At 34.5% G+C, this 18,414-nt stretch overlaps 2 protein-coding genes across 2 annotated transcripts; both read right to left on the bottom strand.

Annotated features, from left to right (window-relative positions):
* Window positions 1–791: 791 nt before the first annotated feature.
* Window positions 792–9,692, bottom strand: LOC115443233 (2-amino-3-ketobutyrate coenzyme A ligase, mitochondrial). Its single transcript, XM_030168553.2, has 9 exons — window positions 9,483–9,692; window positions 8,484–8,641; window positions 5,247–5,312; window positions 5,069–5,170; window positions 4,584–4,791; window positions 3,922–4,102; window positions 2,420–2,612; window positions 1,826–2,003; window positions 792–1,500 (listed from the first exon to the last, which is right to left on the bottom strand). Exons 1-9 carry the CDS (start codon window positions 9,511–9,513, stop codon window positions 1,340–1,342), a joined length of 1,278 nt encoding a protein of 425 aa, XP_030024413.1. The 5' UTR covers window positions 9,514–9,692; the 3' UTR covers window positions 792–1,339.
* Window positions 9,693–11,109: 1,417 nt separating this feature from the next.
* LOC115443244 (alpha-amylase 2-like) lies at window positions 11,110–17,690 on the bottom strand. The gene is made up of 9 exons (XM_030168570.2): window positions 17,556–17,690; window positions 16,780–16,950; window positions 15,947–16,098; window positions 15,343–15,523; window positions 14,815–14,930; window positions 13,629–14,136; window positions 12,911–13,111; window positions 11,468–11,629; window positions 11,110–11,226 (listed from the first exon to the last, which is right to left on the bottom strand). Exons 1-9 carry the CDS (start codon window positions 17,556–17,558, stop codon window positions 11,215–11,217), a joined length of 1,506 nt encoding a protein of 501 aa, XP_030024430.1. The 5' UTR covers window positions 17,559–17,690; the 3' UTR covers window positions 11,110–11,214.
* Between the last annotated feature and the right edge of the window lie 724 nt (window positions 17,691–18,414).

Here is an 18,414-nt window from a genome sequence, read left to right as displayed (position 1 = left end):
ATAACTTCTCGGTTTCAAATAAACCTACAAATTGTCATATTTCAGAGTACCCGCTGAATAAGTTTAAGAGTAAATCATTACTTATCTAAAGCATCCAATGGTTGATTTATCCCGCGAACACTAGATGGTAACTGCATGCATCATAGTTTTCATTTATTTTAAAGCAAAGCTTTTTATTAGCTGGTGCTCATTATCACAATTTAGAACTGTAATTTCATTCTACTTTGGGTATACTTTATTTCGTCAAATAAAATAGAAAAATTAGAAGCATGATTTCGTCGAATGCAACTGGGATTAGACTCTTGGCAATATTCAAGAATAGGGATGCCCAATAAGATATATAAACATCAATGCCTGATACCATTTATGTTACATTTGAAATTGTTATTTATTTTATTGTAAAATCTTAGCCTCAAATTTGTTTAGTAACATTTGAAATACAATAATTTAGAAACATGTAGTATATAAGGTTATATTCCCGTGACACACCTAAATGTCAATGTAGCTGTCATGTTTGCCGGCAAACATTCCGATGCTTCACGGGTTAAGTTGCGGTATATGTATACTGTAGAACTTTGTCGAAAGGATGGTCGTTACAAAGACGGATAGGTCACACATTTTTTTGTCAAATAAGATGTTACACGATCGATTTTACACATCATTTTTCGGTTCTGTCATAGGAAATTATATTTGCAATTAATATCAAAATCTATTTTCCATCTGCTATTCTTTCATATTCTATTAAATGACTTTCTACTTTTCTACCAATATGGTATAAATCAAAACCCGACAACAATAAAAATATTGTATTTATTTAGTCACATAGTAAAATATAAGTACTTGGACTGATATTTACATAACGATAAATAGTGGTGAGCGTGTAGTGAATGAACAGTTTTTCGGTATTTTGCCGTCGACGTATAAATTGCTTTACAACTGATGAATTCATTAAGACATACATCGTGTTGGCATTTTATCGATTAATTAGAGATTGTAATTGATACATATAGTAACTGTTTTGCAAAGTAAATAAATGATTGGATAATTCAACTTTTTTAAACTAATTAACGTCATCGATAACATCAACGTCTCACCACTACGTAACAATTTTTAACTCAGTGAACACAATACAATTTAAACAAGAGAAGTTTGGATATATCGAAATCCTAAAGTACAAAAATCAGTATTGAGAAGTTTCGTTCATTGTTTCTTAAAATATATATTTTTAAGACACAAAGTATTGTTTTATTTCGAAAATATCCAACGAAATTTATAAAATATAATACGTCAAAACTAAAGAAAGTTAAATGCTGTCGAAAATAATTCCTTCGTCAATTTTTTATTTTTTAATAATGCCGACTTGAGCGGCGACGTGTGCGAAGGCGTCTACAGCGCGGTGTACGTCGTCGAGTGTGTGCGCGGCGCTTATCTGCACGCGCACTCTGGCGCCGCCCTTCGGCACTACTGGGTAACTAAACGCCACTACGTAGATTCCACGTTCTATAAAAATACAAGTATATAAATTAAATTGCAGTAAGTAGTAAATGTAAGTATTAAAATTAATTAATTTTTTTTTTAACAGCTTTTATGAATATTTTTATATGCATAAAGACGGAAGCCGAAATCAAATTAAATATTTTTAAAACATCGGACCAAGATCTAATTCAATTTATCTAGTTGCCGCATTGAACAAAATGAAAATATAAACTATAATTTTTATTATTTGCCTCATTCTAATTCAATGGGATTAAAGCGTCTAAAGAACAGGTTTTTTAGTTATTGAATTTTAGAACGTATAACAAATGGTTTAGAAGTTATAACTCACCCAACATTCCAGAAGCTAGGTCCACGGCCAAGGGCGCTTCTCCCACCATCACGGGGCATATCGGGTGATCATCCCCCGCCACAGTGAGACCAGCAGCCTTCATCCCTTCGCGGAACGCTCGCGTATTCTCTCGCAACCGTTGCCGCAATTCTCCGCTATTTTCAACTAAATCTAGAGACTGCAAAATAAATCCCAGTAGTTAACAAACAATCAACCATCAATCTTTGGTCTAGAATTGACTCTGGGTAATTTGTTTCTTATCATACAAGACATTGTAATATTGTTAGCAATGGCAGGTTACTTCCCAAATCTGCATGCTTCACAAAAAAAAACCCATAGGTACTGCGACACACCAATATACAAATTAATTTCATAGAAAAATTACAAATAATGTTTTTTTTAAATAGTATAAAATTCTTTCCAACCGTCTACAAAAAGACAAAAGTCCGCCCCTTGACCATGAAGACTACATCGTCTGTCTTCGCATCGTCAGGAAAAAATTAAATATAAAAAACGGCGATAAATTCCGAAAACTATTATTTATAAAGACACACAATCTTATTACAAAAAAACCAGTCATGATTATCTTATTACCTTTGTAGCAGCTGCAACAACCGGCGGAGGCGGTGCATTAGAGAACAGGTAAGGTCTCGAAACGTTTCTTAGTAAAGTGACTAATTCCTTGGGCCCGGTGGTGTAGCCGCCCGCGGCACCGCTCACGGCTTTACCGAGAGTGGATACGATTATATCAGCTGCACCCTTCACACCGCAGTATTCTTCTGTACCTCTGTAAATTAAAGTATTTTAGTAAAACTAATGAGACGAGGAGTCGCGTTTGTAAAATGTCACGAATAGAAACCTATTTAAGGGGAATATGTGAGAACTTGGTTCAAAAAGAAATTGAGGGAAGTATTTTCAGCATACATATGTATAGGAGTTTGGTTGAGCTTCTGTCATTGCTGACGTCCATGGGCGACAGTGACTACATACTATCAGGTGGTCTGTAAACTCGTCTGCCTTCGGAGGTATTAAAAATAATTTAGAAATTACTCATTACTAAATTATTACAAAAAAATAATGTTATGTATGTATTTTAAAGAAAAATAGCATTTAATTTTTCAAACACTTGCATAACCTTTGTTTTTAACAACTTAAGATTACATTTAAGGAAAATGTGCTAATAAGTCAAATGTCCTCACTTATTTCAGCAGAAGGCAATTTACGGTCACTATATTACATTAGAGGTCGCTATACCGTAATGGCAGATCCGACAACATTTGAGTTGATAAATCGAACAATTAAAAAATTACCTCAGTGAATTCAAAACACCGATTAGAGCTTGTTTGCCGACAGAAGGGTAAGTAGATAGGGTGGTACTAGTATAGTATACCAAATAAAGGTTGCTTACATAAGGGTTATTCTGCCATTACGTCAATAAATGAAACGATATACTTGTCTTGTCGATTGCCGAGGGGTAATCTGCTCTCGTCAGTCGACATTCTATTAGACCTCACTTACCATCAGGTGCTGTAGGGTCACTTTGCCGTGTACGTATAAAAAAAGTAAAATATTTTACCATAAGTTATTCCTACCATAGATGTAAAATTTTAAGTGTAACTTTCAAATAAATTAAATATTAATATATTTTTTTTTTATTTTACATGCCCTAATGCCGTACTACTAAATTAACGGTAAAATCATATTTCGTATATTCGCACTAAATTACAAAATGAAAAGCCGACCGAAAACTAAATCCGCGATCTTTGTCTTTAATGTTTATTATTCATGAATGATATTTGGCACAATGATATTGGAGGTAAAGAAGAATATTTGGTTTCATTTAGTAACGCAATTTAAAAATGACCCTGTATATCACTGATTAGGAAAATTTATAAATCTGCTTTGTAAAGATTGTCATATTTTACTACAAGGTAACCAGGATTTTTATTTTCCTGGTTAGACTATGAAAGCAACTATTTTTCAATAAAAACGACTAATCGTAAAGTGTAGCCCTACACACCTAATGTCTCTATATAAAGAAGTAAACATGTTTATTTTTTTATATAGCTAAGTACAAAATAAAAATGATTTCTTACCGGCCAGTTTCACCAAAGAATCCAGTAGCATGACTATCGTCGATTGCCAATAGTGCTCTATATTTATCAGCTAAATCTCGCAAACCCTTGACAGGAGCCACAGTCCCATCCATAGAAAACACTCCATCAGTAACTATTAACTTTAAGCGAGCTTCACTATGAGCTAGCAGATGCTCTAATTCTAAAAAAGGCGATTGATCGTTAAACAAAATACATAAATATTTTAAATAAACGAAATTACAAAGAAGATTGTAACTCTACATTTTTTATTGCTTTAAATGACGAACCAGCTTGCCGTTCGCCTTATGGTTAGCGATACGACCGCCCATAAACAGTAGAAAGTTCATCCAACACCTTAAATTACAAAATATTGTTTGGTATTCCACTGCACTGGCCATCCTGAGGCATGAGATCTTATTATGTCCAGTAGTTAAATTACATTAAACTGACAGCATACGCTCACTAAAAAAGGCAGTTGCTGGATATAGTTTAAAAATAAAAAAGCAGCATCTTTTAGAACTTTATTACCGACGGTAAAATTGTTTCTAGAATTAAAAAAAAACAACACTAAAATATATTTGTGAATAACTCTGAGTAAAGTCAATGATAAACTATGTAAATCGTATTGGAGGTCATATTGTAATTATTTTTTGTGAACTTACCGCTTAAGTCTCTATGAGGATACCTATACTTCTGCGCTTTACACAGGCGAATCCCGTCGATGATGGATGCATGGTTCAGAGTGTCGGAGAATACAGCATCTTCTGGTGTGAGCATAGACTCAAAGAGACCAGCGTTAGCATCAAAACACGAGCCATAGAGGATCGCATCTTCTCGCTCGTGGAACTTTGCCAACCGATTTTCTAAATCCTTAAAGTTAGGGTATACGATTTAAGCAAATATGAAGAAATATATTTTATCTCTATTATTTTTATTTCCTTCCCTTCTTTACTACAGACATTAGACGTTTATTAAATTTATAAAAAAATGAAACTACGATTTAACACTTTGTCCTAACTCAAGTTCCTTTCTTTACAAGGGCGGAAATAAACTGTTGCATCTCAAATAACGAATATTATTTCCTCAATTACTACAAGACGGAATATTTTCATACATTAAGTATAATCAGGTATTCATTGGTACCTACCTTATGTATAGTTTGGGTTCCGCAAATAAATCTCACGGAACTGAGTCCAGCTCCATAGTTCTTTAAACCTTCCCTCGCCGCTTCAACGACTTCAGGATGATTCTGTAATTACAAATATATTAAAAAATAACTCTTGCGTAACAAAAAAATAATAATAAAAAACACGAAATACACTTACAGAAAGTCCTAAGTAGTTATTGGCACAAAAGTTCAGGAATTCACCTTCAGCGCCTCTCACTCTCACCTGTAAATATATATTTAAATTCCATGCTTACTATTTTAATATTGCTGCGAGATATACCTACTTGAATCTAAAATACATTAAGGACGCAAAATTCGTAGTTCGACTCCCATTAATGGCTCTACAACGCTCTACTTTTACTGACTTATATCATATTGCTATTGTGTTGCATATTGATTGATATCATTTTAACTGTTTTGATATAATAGACTATGTAATAGGTATTTTGGTATACCTCATACTTATATAAGTCCAGACTTTGTGGTTTATAGCACTAATCTGTATCCAGCGATTTTTTTTTTATATTATTTAACAAAAGGCATAGTACAGAACACAATCATTATTAACAATACTTAAGCACTAAATTACATTAAGAGTAGATTATCTTACCTATGTCCTAATTGAAAATTAGACTACGGAAACGACTCGACAAGAAACAATTAACAACATTCACATCTGCTTTTACTTCAGTGAGTTATAATATAAACAAAAATTGTACGGAAACAATTGTACTACCTATAAAGTTAGGCCAAATAGTTCATGTTTAAATGTAATTCAAAAGATCTTTTCATTATAACGTTAAATAATTATATTATCAAAAAGAAATCGCTAAATACTATGCTAGGTGTGCGTTTAGTGGTTGAACACTGCGAATTGCAAACTATCACTTTTAAATGCTTACATCGGCTGATTACTGAACTTCGTTTATTCTATAAATATAAGAACATGAAAGAATGTGTTATGTGCAGATATAACTACGTAGATACCAGAGCCAGCACTGTGTTGTTTATTCTCTAAAGTATACGTACTTACCTTCTCGTACGGCTGGGATTAAAATACAAATAAGATATGAAGGAAGAACGATGTACAAATGGCAATAGAATTTGAATCATTTATGAAGTATCAGTAATATGTGTATTAGGTATATGTATTTTATATATGATTATTTGGGTTTATATATTTATATTATATTTGTTTATTATGTTTATTGAATGAATTTGTGTAGTTATACTTTTTATATTTATGATATTTAATTTTTATCATCTCTATATCATCCAAAGGTTAACTAATAGAGAATGCTTTCGGCATTAAGTCTGTCTTTACACATGAACATATTAAAGGTCTTTAAATAAATAAATACTATGAAACCTAACTTTAACACAAAAAAAGAAAATTAAAAAATATTTTATCGAAATTGCGTAGTTATGTTTGATAACAACTTGAAGTTACGATACCGAACTCTAATGGCGCATGATCATTAAAACTAATACCACTGACCAAGCGACTATTTTAAAATGACATTGAATTCATGTTAAAGAAGTCGCAAAACTTATTTAATATTCATTCTGTAGTGGCCTTTAAACGCTATCGACCTTCAAATAAATTCAAACATGTGGTAAAATAATCCTTACTATGATCTATTTTTTAATAAAGATGCCAAAGTTATACATCCCTTATACAAGGTAAGTAAAAATCACGTCGAATTCTCATAGAATTAAAAGATAATATTATATTTATTGTTTGGTACTTAGCGATGATGTTAAGAGGTCTTTCTGTTAAAATGAAATAAATCCAAGAAAACATTCATAGTACATCACTTTGTTCTGGATATGTAAATAGGCCGTATAAGCCGCAGCCTATGGCCGGCAGCCTCTATGGGGCGGCAAATTTCAGAGGACGCGCACTCGATTTAATTAATCATTCGTTAATTTAACTTTAGTGCCTTCCATAATACAAACAAATGGAAAATTATGAAGTATTTTAAAAATCTACATACATGTGGTGGCGGAAAAAATATAAATCCGGCACTGCTTTATATATCACACCTTTAAAGCTAAAGTAACCTAACTTAAAATTTATATATTTTCTGATTTTGTTAAAAAACGACCAAAGCATGCTCTATAGCTCTATGGCGAAAAAAAACAATATTATAGAATAGAAACAGAGATCACTTTCGACGACCGCCCAATTCATTGCCTGCTATATTGTTTTCAAAACTTTTTTATTCGTTTCCCACAAATAGTCTTTTGTTGAAATAGTCACTCTAGTTCTAAGGATCTAATATATTAACAACCACTGACTTTTGTGCATATAAAATAAAATAACGTTTCTAACTTCAAAGAATGTAAAGTTCTAACCCACGCTTTATAGAGCTTATTATTCGATACACCCCACTTTGTAAAAGCGTATGTGAGCGATCTTATCGCCGTAGTGGACATAAATGGACAATCAGATGGTTTTAGAAAACAACCCACGGTTTTTTGTTTGAATTCAGACCTACATCACAATATACGACTATTAATTATTTTTTTATTATTACCAATTATAGACGATGCACCGTTGCGATACCAACAAACAAGAAGCATACAAAATTATCTAAATTCTGTGCTCCTCAAGTAGGCAACCATAACTTACATGCACTATTATGTCACTAGACCAATCAGGTTTCAATAGATTATGCTATGATGTAATAATATTTTACAAATTACATACACTCGTCTTTTTCGATACACAATGTGGTCAAATTTTTATATTACAAACATATGTTAACTTGCAGTTTATTGGAGATAAACTTATATGCATTATGCATTCGAGCAAGGCCGCACGCAATCTCCGACATATCACATCCTTGACTAAGGTTGAAGTTATACAAATAAAACGCGCAAAATAACTTCTAAATGTCAACAGAATAACACGTCCCAATGGAAAATATTTTTAATTTTAATCATGTATAGTATTTTGCTTTGTTCGATACATTGTGCTAGGAAGCAGATACAATTCTTAGTTATAAAAGTTGAATGACCGTAGGGCTAAGTATAAACGAGTTTTTGTGATGAGCAAAGGTTTTATAGAAAATGAAAGAAAAAAATAGAGCTACAGGTGGTGCACGGACGATGTCAGAAATGAAATAAGATAATGTAATATAGAAGTACCTAACTTTTCGGGGATTCAAAATTGTGTTATGTGATATTTCGATTTTGTTATTTGACTAAAATATACTGAGGTATTAATTTACTAAAAAAATCTTGACATGAATATGCTCCATAATGATAACATTTAATATCAACCAATATGTAGTTATAGAATAGATCTGACTATCGGGTATTAGGCCTTGCTCTACATAGAGTTCGTACATCTTGCATTAGCTTAAAAGAGTATTTTGTGCAAATTTACCTTAGTGTCCTGCGGTGAAGTGAGCACCCTTTCATATTTCCAAGTTTTAGCCTTCTTTATTTCTTGCAAACGATCTTCCAGCACCTCTCGTAGTTTAGCCACGCCAGCACGCTCTTTCTTCAACTCATGAAGTTGTCTAGTTTGAGTGCCATTGAACACTAAACAAAAATAAAAGTATGGTTTATAAAAAATTTTACGTGTCCAATATATTATGGTAATCGAGGCACGTACAAATATGTAAGTGTACCTAATCACTAAAACTGCTTGAAATATCCATACTGGCATAACAATGTTTGCTAAGAATTGCTGGTTACTTGGATATAAAGTCCAGTTATATTTTACTTGTACCCAGTACGAGCCTGGGTAAGACTAAGTAATTTTCAGTAAAAACTACTCAATAACAAGCAAAAACTGCCAGCTAGCTTAAGACTCGGAATTTATAATGCCGTCTCAGAAAATGTATGTAGTTTATTGTTCTTTCGTCGGTGAACGCACGTTTCTACTGCACAATAGCGTGTCGTACATTATGTACAAAGTATAAAGCGATTACCTGTAATCTATTCTCGTTAGGTAATTTTAAAACTGAAGGCTTGTTGAACTATTTAGCAAAACAATTTACCTAGCTATATATGGGTACTGTAACATTCTCCCTCGTTATCGTTAACAATTTTATTTACGTTAATGTTTATCCTTGTTTCAACATTTGTCTGGCTTAAATGAACCACAATTATTGTTTCAAAGATCTTAAAATGTTATAAAAACTCACTGCCTTACACAACTATTTAATACGAATCGAATAAAAATTTTATTAATCCATATATAATAAACTTGAAAGCCTAAACAGGATCGAAAGAACCAGTAGGTATTTATTGCGAAACTTGGATACACAATTAAATACGGCTGATGCCGATATCAACACACTAATTAATGCAGTAGGGGTAAACAATAAATAAATATATGAATTCCGGTAAATAATGGTAAATATTTGTAAAAACGTACCATTGCGCAGTAGTTGCGAGCGCAGCGCCATCGCGTCGAATGGAGGTGTGGCGCCGGCCGGCGCGGCGGGGAGCGCGCCGCGGACGCTCTTTACCAAACCAGTCACGCAGGTTCTGTTTCGTACATTATAACGTACGATTCCGAGCTCGAATACACGACACGACAGACCTCAGCTCCAGACTGTTCTGGGAGCTAGTGTTCAATGGACAGTGCAGATAATAGTGCGTTTATAGGTAGAAGTAACTCTTACCAAGATCATTATAACTAACACGGTCTTGGTTTTCGCGGTCGCAATCTACAGCTGCACTCTGTAGTTTAACGCAGCTTTGGTGTTCGGAATTTTACCTTAAACTTTGTGTTTTACCAAACAACTTATCGCTGAATGAACTCAATGGAATGGGAATGCACGACACTTTATTTCATAATAACCGGTAGAAATATGGAATTCACTTAGATACACTATATCAAAGTGAATTTCAAGAATAATATAATACGATTGTCTTAAGATGTTATGTACCTATTTATGTTATCTTTTAAGCGTTAAATAACTAAGTAAATAAACTATGTCTGCTCTATTTATATATAGGTTGGTATAATACCTAACGTAAAAGGTGACAAATTTACGCACAAAATATAATGGCATTGGTTTCAGTTGTACCTAATGATTAGCAAATTAGCCCCTGACTCCTGCTGCGTAAGGCACATTTTGATGAAAAAAAACGTGTCTCTACCGATTCTACCAGAATGCACTAGACCAGAATGTTGATTTTAAGAAGAAATAACGCAATCGGAGGTTAGGTACCTACCTTTATATTAATGTCTTTTCTTGATAATACTGTAAACAAGTTTCATAACAGAATTGCATACACATACTCACTCACGCCTTTAGTCTCCAAAGTAATAGCCAGGGAAGCAAGTAGTGCACCCTCTTTTCTCCGGATGTATACCAACAAGAGCCTATCGCCATATCAGACACAAATTCCAAAGTGGCACAATTACCTAGCTGAAGCGGACATTTTAGATTTTTTCAATTCTTGTCGGCTAAATTAGACCATTATTACGACACGACACGACATTTGATGATTATAAACACAATAATTAGAAGGGCAAACTAGATACATTCCTCCGTATATTAATGCGCATAAATAAAAGTTTGAATTTGTGTTGGCCTCTGACTACTAGTCAGATCAGGTAACTGCATTCCTAATATTGAAATGCGCTAGATAACTAACATTGTTTCATTAGAAAATTATTACTCCAAAACTATTGTCAAAAACACACTGACGCCTTTTATCCCCGAAAGGGTAGGCAGAGGCTCAACTGGTGCAACCACTTTCAGTCGTGTGTATTCCGACCCATGATGTAATAGGGGGTGAGCCTGTCGCCATATCGGGTACAAATTCCAGACTCCAGGTTGACACAGTAAAAACCCCAATATCATTGCCCGACCCGAGAATCGAACCCGAGAACTCATTACTGCAGTCGTACCATAATACAACTACGCTACCAAGGCAGTCACTCCAGTAAGAGGTAATTAATAATAACCATTTTTAAATAATTATAATATAATTTACATGTAAGTACTTAAATAATTAATGCCAAAATTATTATGTATAATGGAAGGTCATTATTATTAAAAAAAAAAACAAAAATATTTTTTTATAATACAAAAACAGTCTTTACGTATTATTTCGTATACATTATTGCCGGTTATCTTCAAATCAGTCTGCTCTCACAATCGGCTCTGAAAACAAAACATTGTAAGTAAGTACGAGTGGTTAAAATTTTCAACAATGAAAATCCGCATATTTTATTTAAAAATATTTTATACTAAAATGACATTATCTTAATTCTTCAAAATTAATAATAAAAGTTCATAGCATTAAGTAATTCCATGAAGTTATATTTAAAGGGAATATTTTAAATATCTCTTTATTCGTGAATATCCTATTTGTTTTTCGCGGGAACAGCAAACCAACATTTACCTCAGGACCAACATGTATGGCCAACATCATGTCGTAGTCGTTGGCTCCAACGTTGATGTGAGCGCGACCATCATTGCCCACTGTAACAGTTTTGCCGCGGCAAGTGTTGCCCACTTTCTCACCAGATATTACGTCACAATACCGCCCGGCGGGAAGGCAAGTCTAAAATCAGATTTAACTTATATTTCTAGATTTAAGTCACTGCGGTGCACGTATAAAAAACATGCTACTTGCCGAAAGTACTGTAATTACATTTGCAGAAGTCAGCTCCTCGTGATTATTTAAATAAATACAAATCCGTTTATTGCCTTATTATCTAGTTACATCTAATATTATAAAGCACAGTACAATTTTATAATTATAAAGGCTAAAGGAACTGGCTCAGCTCGTGCTGCTCCGGACAGTAGTTCCGAGCAGCGCTGGTTTTCAGCCGCTCCTAAACTTCCTAAGGTGTTATGTGGACGGTTTATAGTACACGGTAAAAATTGTTTGCGGAAATCGACTCGTGCAAGTTTTCGTGCCAATATAAATCCCATTTTATTGGACGTAATTTATTGCAAGTTACCTGCGAAGTTCCAGGTTGGTGGAAACTTAATTACGTTTAAATTCTAATGAGCTAGTAGATGGTGAAAACCAAATTAACTTTGAAGATTTCCCGTAGGACGTGTGCTAAATTAACTTCCTCGCTACATATTAATTTGTTTATAACCCTTTATTGCACACATGAATATACAGGAAAGAAATATAACATGGTATACTATTAATTAAATACAGCAATTAATTATTACTGATTTTTAAACTCCATATTATAATATTAATAAGTTGTAAGCAAGCTTGTTAAAAATAATATATATCGAAATCTAGTACTTAATTTTAATTAACATTACGTTAGCACCGGACTCGATAAACAAAAATAACTTGGAAACAGGATAAACAAAAAAAAATCAATATCTGCTGTTTTGAGGAAGTTTGGTTTTATGTTATTATCATACACTATAAAGAATAGGGAGAAGTAAAACTTAAATTAACATTCCTAAAACATTGATTTACCTCCACTATTAAAATTCATAGTGGTATTGCTCATTATCCTAGGAACTAAGTTATACGAAGGCAAAGCGGCATTAACTCATATTAAAAACAAAAGACATCATGTCTTTATCCCCGAAGAGGTGGGCAGAGATGCAACTAAGGCACCCAGTATTAGGCAAATGTGTCCCGCGATGTGATATGACGAAGCCTATCGTAATACGTATTATACGAAAACTCAATGTCCTGATAATTATTTCTTATGTTTACAAGAATGTTAGACATTAAAATTGTGCGGATTTTATGTCAGTTTTTATATTGTCATTTTCTCCCAATTAAATAAAGGAAATTATAAAATAAAAACCACAATAAGGTCCGCAAAATAATTTTATAGTAATAATCGAAAAAATACTGTACCTGCAAGGTCTGGTTAAGGTCCCAATAATCATTGTTGAAGGCGATAAAAGCGTTGTTTCCGCGGCAGAATGCTATTTGATTTCCTCCGTTGTCCCACCAGTTATTTACGGCGGTATTGCCAGCTACGTTTCTAAACGCCACCATTGCAAAGATCTGACGCCAGCGGTGTTGGCAAACCCAGCCGTTTCCACAAGTACCGTCCTACAGGATACCATAAGATTACAGTTCAATGTTAGGTAAGGATACTATTTGCAAAACTAAGCTTGTGAGATCTTCAAATCTCGAAACATTGCGAATCGTATATGCAAAGAGGCTGTCATGAATTTTCTGATACAGATATTAACAACAATAAATAGGTACCTATGAGTATCTATGAGTAAGTAGGTACATAGAAAATATTTCATCATCATCAGCCACAGGATGTCTACTGCTGAACATGGGCCTCCCCCAAAGATTTCCAGATCGACCCATTGGAAGTGGACTGCATCTAGCGACCTCCTGTGACTTGTGAGGTCAATATTTACTTTAAGGTATTCAAAAGCTTCGAAACGATAGATAATAAACGATATTTTAATCAAGAATTTTCTTCACATAACAATATTATGTTGTGTCGTACGTGTTTATTCTAGAAACATCTCTACCACTACTAATTTGTCATGCCTATCTTAATTACGATTATTATGAACAAGATTTACGATAAGATTCGCATTGCACTTACAGAATTGATTGCCGGCGATATGATATTGCCACTGTGATCCATAGGTGGGCCGATTTCGGAGTCCCAAAACGCGAAACTGCTCATAATTTGAGGTTCACCGTAAGGATGAGCTAGGAGGAACGCAATAGCCCCCTTGTAAGGCCTGGGCTGTTTGTAAGTTAAAACACCACCGCCACCTCCGTGACCCCTCTCATTGTCATGGTTATCGATGAACGTTAAAGAATCACTATGAGCTAAAAGACCCCACTGAGGTCCCCAAGAGCTCAACCATCTTAGCTGATTGTTGCCTCTGAAGGCGTTGCTGAGCTCCATACCAGCTTTGAACTCTGTTACTGCTCCTATAGGAGTGTATTCATCTCGGCTGATGGCTTCGCCGCCATAGTCAATGACTTCCTGGTAAATGTAAGGGCGGGCGTTGGCTGGGAAGCCGTGCGCTGTGTTCAAGTTGCGGAGACGGTTATAGATGACTTGCAAGTCGTGTGGCCACATGTGTTTGGCTGCATCAATCCTAAAATATGTATTTCAGGGTTCAGAGTGCGAGTTCTTATTCATAAGCGGCAGTTTTAAAGAACAAGAATTGCTTGCAGTCCTTCCAGGAATAATAATATTGGTCATGCTATAAAACCCCACTGTAATGCGGTTCGCAGTAACAATGACGGAAATTTTAGTTTTGAAAGAACATTAATAAAATATGCTATGATCTGGCGGTAATTTTCAAACATCGCTTATCTTATTTGATATCACGGACATTCCTAAGTACAGGAAACAAGTCCTACAACTATTACGTACTCACAATTAATAATTATAATTAATCACATTCACCACCACATGTTATAACATAAGATGTTGTTATGTTTTGTCACTTCTTATTACGTTTTATCCCTTTTATCTGCTTTAAGTTTCTACTTATATACCTAAATAATATTAGTAACAAATATTATTATTTTTGCCGCTGTACTAATATATAAATTTTCATGCTGTGGTCTCCTATAATTGAAGAGGCACGTCACATTGTTAATTGTACCAATATTACGACATTGTATTTATTATATGCCGTGTATCCTTTGTTGGAGGTCCTTAAATAAATAAATAAATAAATCGCTACTTTATTACAGCTCTTATCACGGTAATTGATGGATTAGAGGTCTTATTGGGGTATTTATTATTTAAACTTGAATTCACGTACCTGAAACCCGCAACACCTAAATCAATGAGTTTGTTCATGAAATCAACGATCATGTTGCGAGTGTGTTCGTTTGCTTGATTCAGGTCCTTTAGTCCTACAAGTTCGCAGTTGCGTACCTAAAATAAATATGAAACCTCTGAATAAGATACCTAAAGAGATTTCTCCTGCAAAATTCGAAATGGCGGCAAACAATAACGTAGCTAGACGTAACCGAGGGCCCGGAGCAAAAAAGGGACCTCGCGGCCCAGGTTAGTTTGTACACAGAGTGGTGTACGAAAAAAAAGGTCATTAGTAAAGATCCGGGGGCTCTGGTGCTGTGCATCGCCTAGCCCTATGGTAGCAGCCCTGATTGCAAATAGCAAGATTTAGATTGCATTGAAGCAACGGGCTTTAATGCAATCCAAATCATTTGCCTTAATAAGTAGAGCAATTGGTTCCCCTGGTGGTAAATCATATCATAGTCCATAGACTATAGGAATCCCAGAGCATAGCTAGGTCATTGCCTACTAGATTCGCATAATTCGTTACCCTCCAAGCATTGTTAATATAATCACTGCCGTCGATAACGCAGTGTGGCCAGTTGAAATGCTCCGATCTGAATGGCACTGCGGGGTAATACCACTCTCTGAACACGGCGGTGTTGCCAGCGGTCCCAACATTTTCTGGAGGCTCGCCTGTCATGTGGTTTATTACTGCATCCACATAGATTCTGCAAATACGTAATGATAGATTTAATCCGCTATATAATTTAGTTTTGTGTGATGAGAATGTGACCATCATCGAAGTCCAACAACATTTTTGCATCATTACGCGTATACAATTGCCTTTCTGTCTAAGTTATTTAAGTAAGTAATGCCTGAATGTGTGTACATATCATCAAGGATAATATCAGATATATAACCGTGTAAGTAACAAAAAATTCAAGGGATAGTTCAAACTCAAAGTGCCCCTACTTCCTTTACAATTTATGAATCAATCTCAATTTGGCTTTTTTCGTTATTGACCAGTGCTATATACCTACGCGGTATTGTTATACCCCCGACGATATTTGTACACAATTATATTATTGTCTTCAATTTATTTTATAACTTGATCTATCGATCAGTTGTCATATCGTGTACGTGTGGCCCACCTGACGCCGGCGTTGTTGCACCTGCGCACCATGTCAGCGAACTGTCGCTCGTCCCCTGATCGGGTTACCAGCTGATACGACATCGGCTGGTACCGCTCCCACCACGGCCGGTTGTAAGTCCAGAGGACCACATTCTCATTAGGCGGTGATATCTACAGTTTATAAACAAAATATTTCTTTGGTTATAAGGCAACGAAACCCTAGAAGATCCACCCACTTATAAAATATTCATAAAATCGTTACTTAAAAAAAGCATTTGGTTGAATTTCAAAATGTTATGAAAATTGTATACTTCTGCTTTTGCATTACAAAAAATAAAAAACATTGATGGTGGGCTTATTTAGGAATCGGACTTTCTTCGTTCACACGATCTTAGTTTTTTTCTGTGAATTAACTAAATGCAAATAACATTTTTGTGGGAGCTAATCCGGCTACAAACCCGAGGTAAGAAATATTTAACTTTACAAATAGTTTATCTGATATTAAGATAACGTAGCCTTGCAGTTGTTTCCTAGCTCTTCCTAGAAACACCCTGCTTATCACTATTATTTCAACCGCAAAGGTAAAAAAGTTAATCCTTTTTGCATGTAATATGAATAATAAGCAATTGCTGAAAATATGACGATAAAACATACATTTTACTCTTTTGATTGCAAATATAAAAAAAAATCGTACTCGGTAAAGAGCTCGTTGAAAAAAATATATTATAAAAACCACTACACGATGAGTAGGTACAAATAACATACTTATGCTGTACGCCATAACTCCTAAGCATAGGCCATATAAGACCAAAAAACAATAACAAGATATCATAATTCAAATTTCGAACTCACCTGAATACCGCCAAAACCTCTCGGACCTAGGAACCGTTCACATTCATCCGCTATGTCGTTCCATTTCCACTCGAATAGGTGAACGTTCACCGACCTCCCGGGCGCGTAGTGAGGGTTCTTGTACGCTGTAACCGCGGTGGCAATAACCACTAGGCAGAGGATTATCCGGCCCTACAAAAAATTATAGGTAGTTTATATGGTTACTTACTCTATCGGTAGCGCACTTGGAGTCGAACCCATAAGGCCCTGGTCTTGATCCCCAGGTGAATTAAACGAACTTTTGCGTTGAAATGCCTTGCCAAAGGCCAACTAAGTTAGCCGTTATTTACACTATTTTATTAGCTCAATAATATTACTTTTATTTAGTGTGCCTTTAAACGACGCAATGCTACGTGTAAAAATATTAGTGCCAGCTCCTAATATTTTGTCTAAAGCTAACATTTCATAATAGGATGGAACTGCCTTTCAAAACCTACTCCATGTTCTTTTGTATACAGCTATAAGGATGAATTGGAATTTTAAAAATAGCATTGGCTACACTACTACTATACTACAAAAGCATTGGCGGGGTCTATTATTTAAACTTACTAGCTTTTATGTTAACATAGCGGAGAGACACAGCTCTATCTTATATTATGTCAATTACTATGTACAATAATGTCTTCAAAATAAAGCGCATTTAGATTCACATTTCAAAAAACAATTCAATACCTACAAAGCATGGTATGCTTTCATTTTTCAACAATATACACAGGAGGCAGGCCGAGGCTACTCACCATGCTTATTGCTTTGCACACTCTTACTAAATGAGATATTATAAGTCATTGTAGCAGACTCAAGTTTTATTTTTATAATGTGATAAAATCGCTCCAGGTTTATATCAGATTCATATTTTTTTGTTTTAATTGGTGCTCACCGTCATAATCCATGATAACACTGATAATTGTATAAGGATGGAAAAGATACTTTAATTAACGTAACTGGTCATTTATACATTTTTGTTTGTATTTATGTGTATTTACGCGTTTACACACAAAATTAATGCTTAATGAAATTATTATGCACAAGGATCATAAAGTCATTCAGTTAAAAGTACTACGTACTAGGGGTCGCAAACCGGGATCCCGGATTTCGAAAATACCGGAATACCGGACTAAATTAAGAACTTCAAAATACCGGTATTGATTTTACAAAAACCGGGATTTTCGGTATTTTCGGTATTTTGTAAAAATAAAATTCAGTACAAAATGTGTGTATAATTATCAATTTCTCAAGTTTAAAATCGCTTGCAATTTCATTCATACGTGTATAGGCGTATTTACAGTGAAGAGCGTGCAAAATACATGGCTTATGGCTATATTGCTACTTTTGCTTTGTCATAAGTATAATTGTTATTTCTATTAAAACTTATTAGAAGTGTTTTTGTTCTTCAAAGTTTATGAGTATATTTTTTTAGATTTTTATCCTCATCAAACGTAATGTATGAAATTGATTTTATTTATTTTTTAAAAGGGGATAATGCTGGTACCCTCCTTTTATTGTATAGCAAATAATTACTGCAGTAACTGAGTAAGATTTGTGACTAGAGTAAAAATGTTTTTTAATTTTATAAATATAATATTACTATTTTTTGCC

This window comes from Manduca sexta, chromosome 16, assembly GCF_014839805.1.
Source record: "Manduca sexta isolate Smith_Timp_Sample1 chromosome 16, JHU_Msex_v1.0, whole genome shotgun sequence".
Taxonomy (NCBI): Eukaryota; Metazoa; Arthropoda; class Insecta; order Lepidoptera; family Sphingidae; genus Manduca; species Manduca sexta.
The sequence above is the reverse complement of the archived record's forward strand: the minus strand, read 5'-3'. Positions and strand labels throughout refer to the sequence as shown.

Coding starts and splice junctions, on each gene's coding strand:
- LOC115443233 (XM_030168553.2), bottom strand. CDS start 9,513: ATGGCGCTGCGCTCGCAACTACTGCGCAATG. Junction 5,313..8,483: donor CTTCACCGCAGGACACTAAG/GTAAATTTGCAC, acceptor ATATATTTACAG/GTGAGAGTGAGAGGCGCTGA. Junction 2,613..3,921: donor TTCTTTGGTGAAACTGGCCG/GTAAGAAATCAT, acceptor TTTAATTTACAG/AGGTACAGAAGAATACTGCG.
- LOC115443244 (XM_030168570.2), bottom strand. Junction 16,099..16,779: donor GAGGTTTTGGCGGTATTCAG/GTGAGTTCGAAA, acceptor TATAAACTGTAG/ATATCACCGCCTAATGAGAA. Junction 11,630..12,910: donor ACCTTAACCAGACCTTGCAG/GTACAGTATTTT, acceptor ATCTGATTTTAG/ACTTGCCTTCCCGCCGGGCG.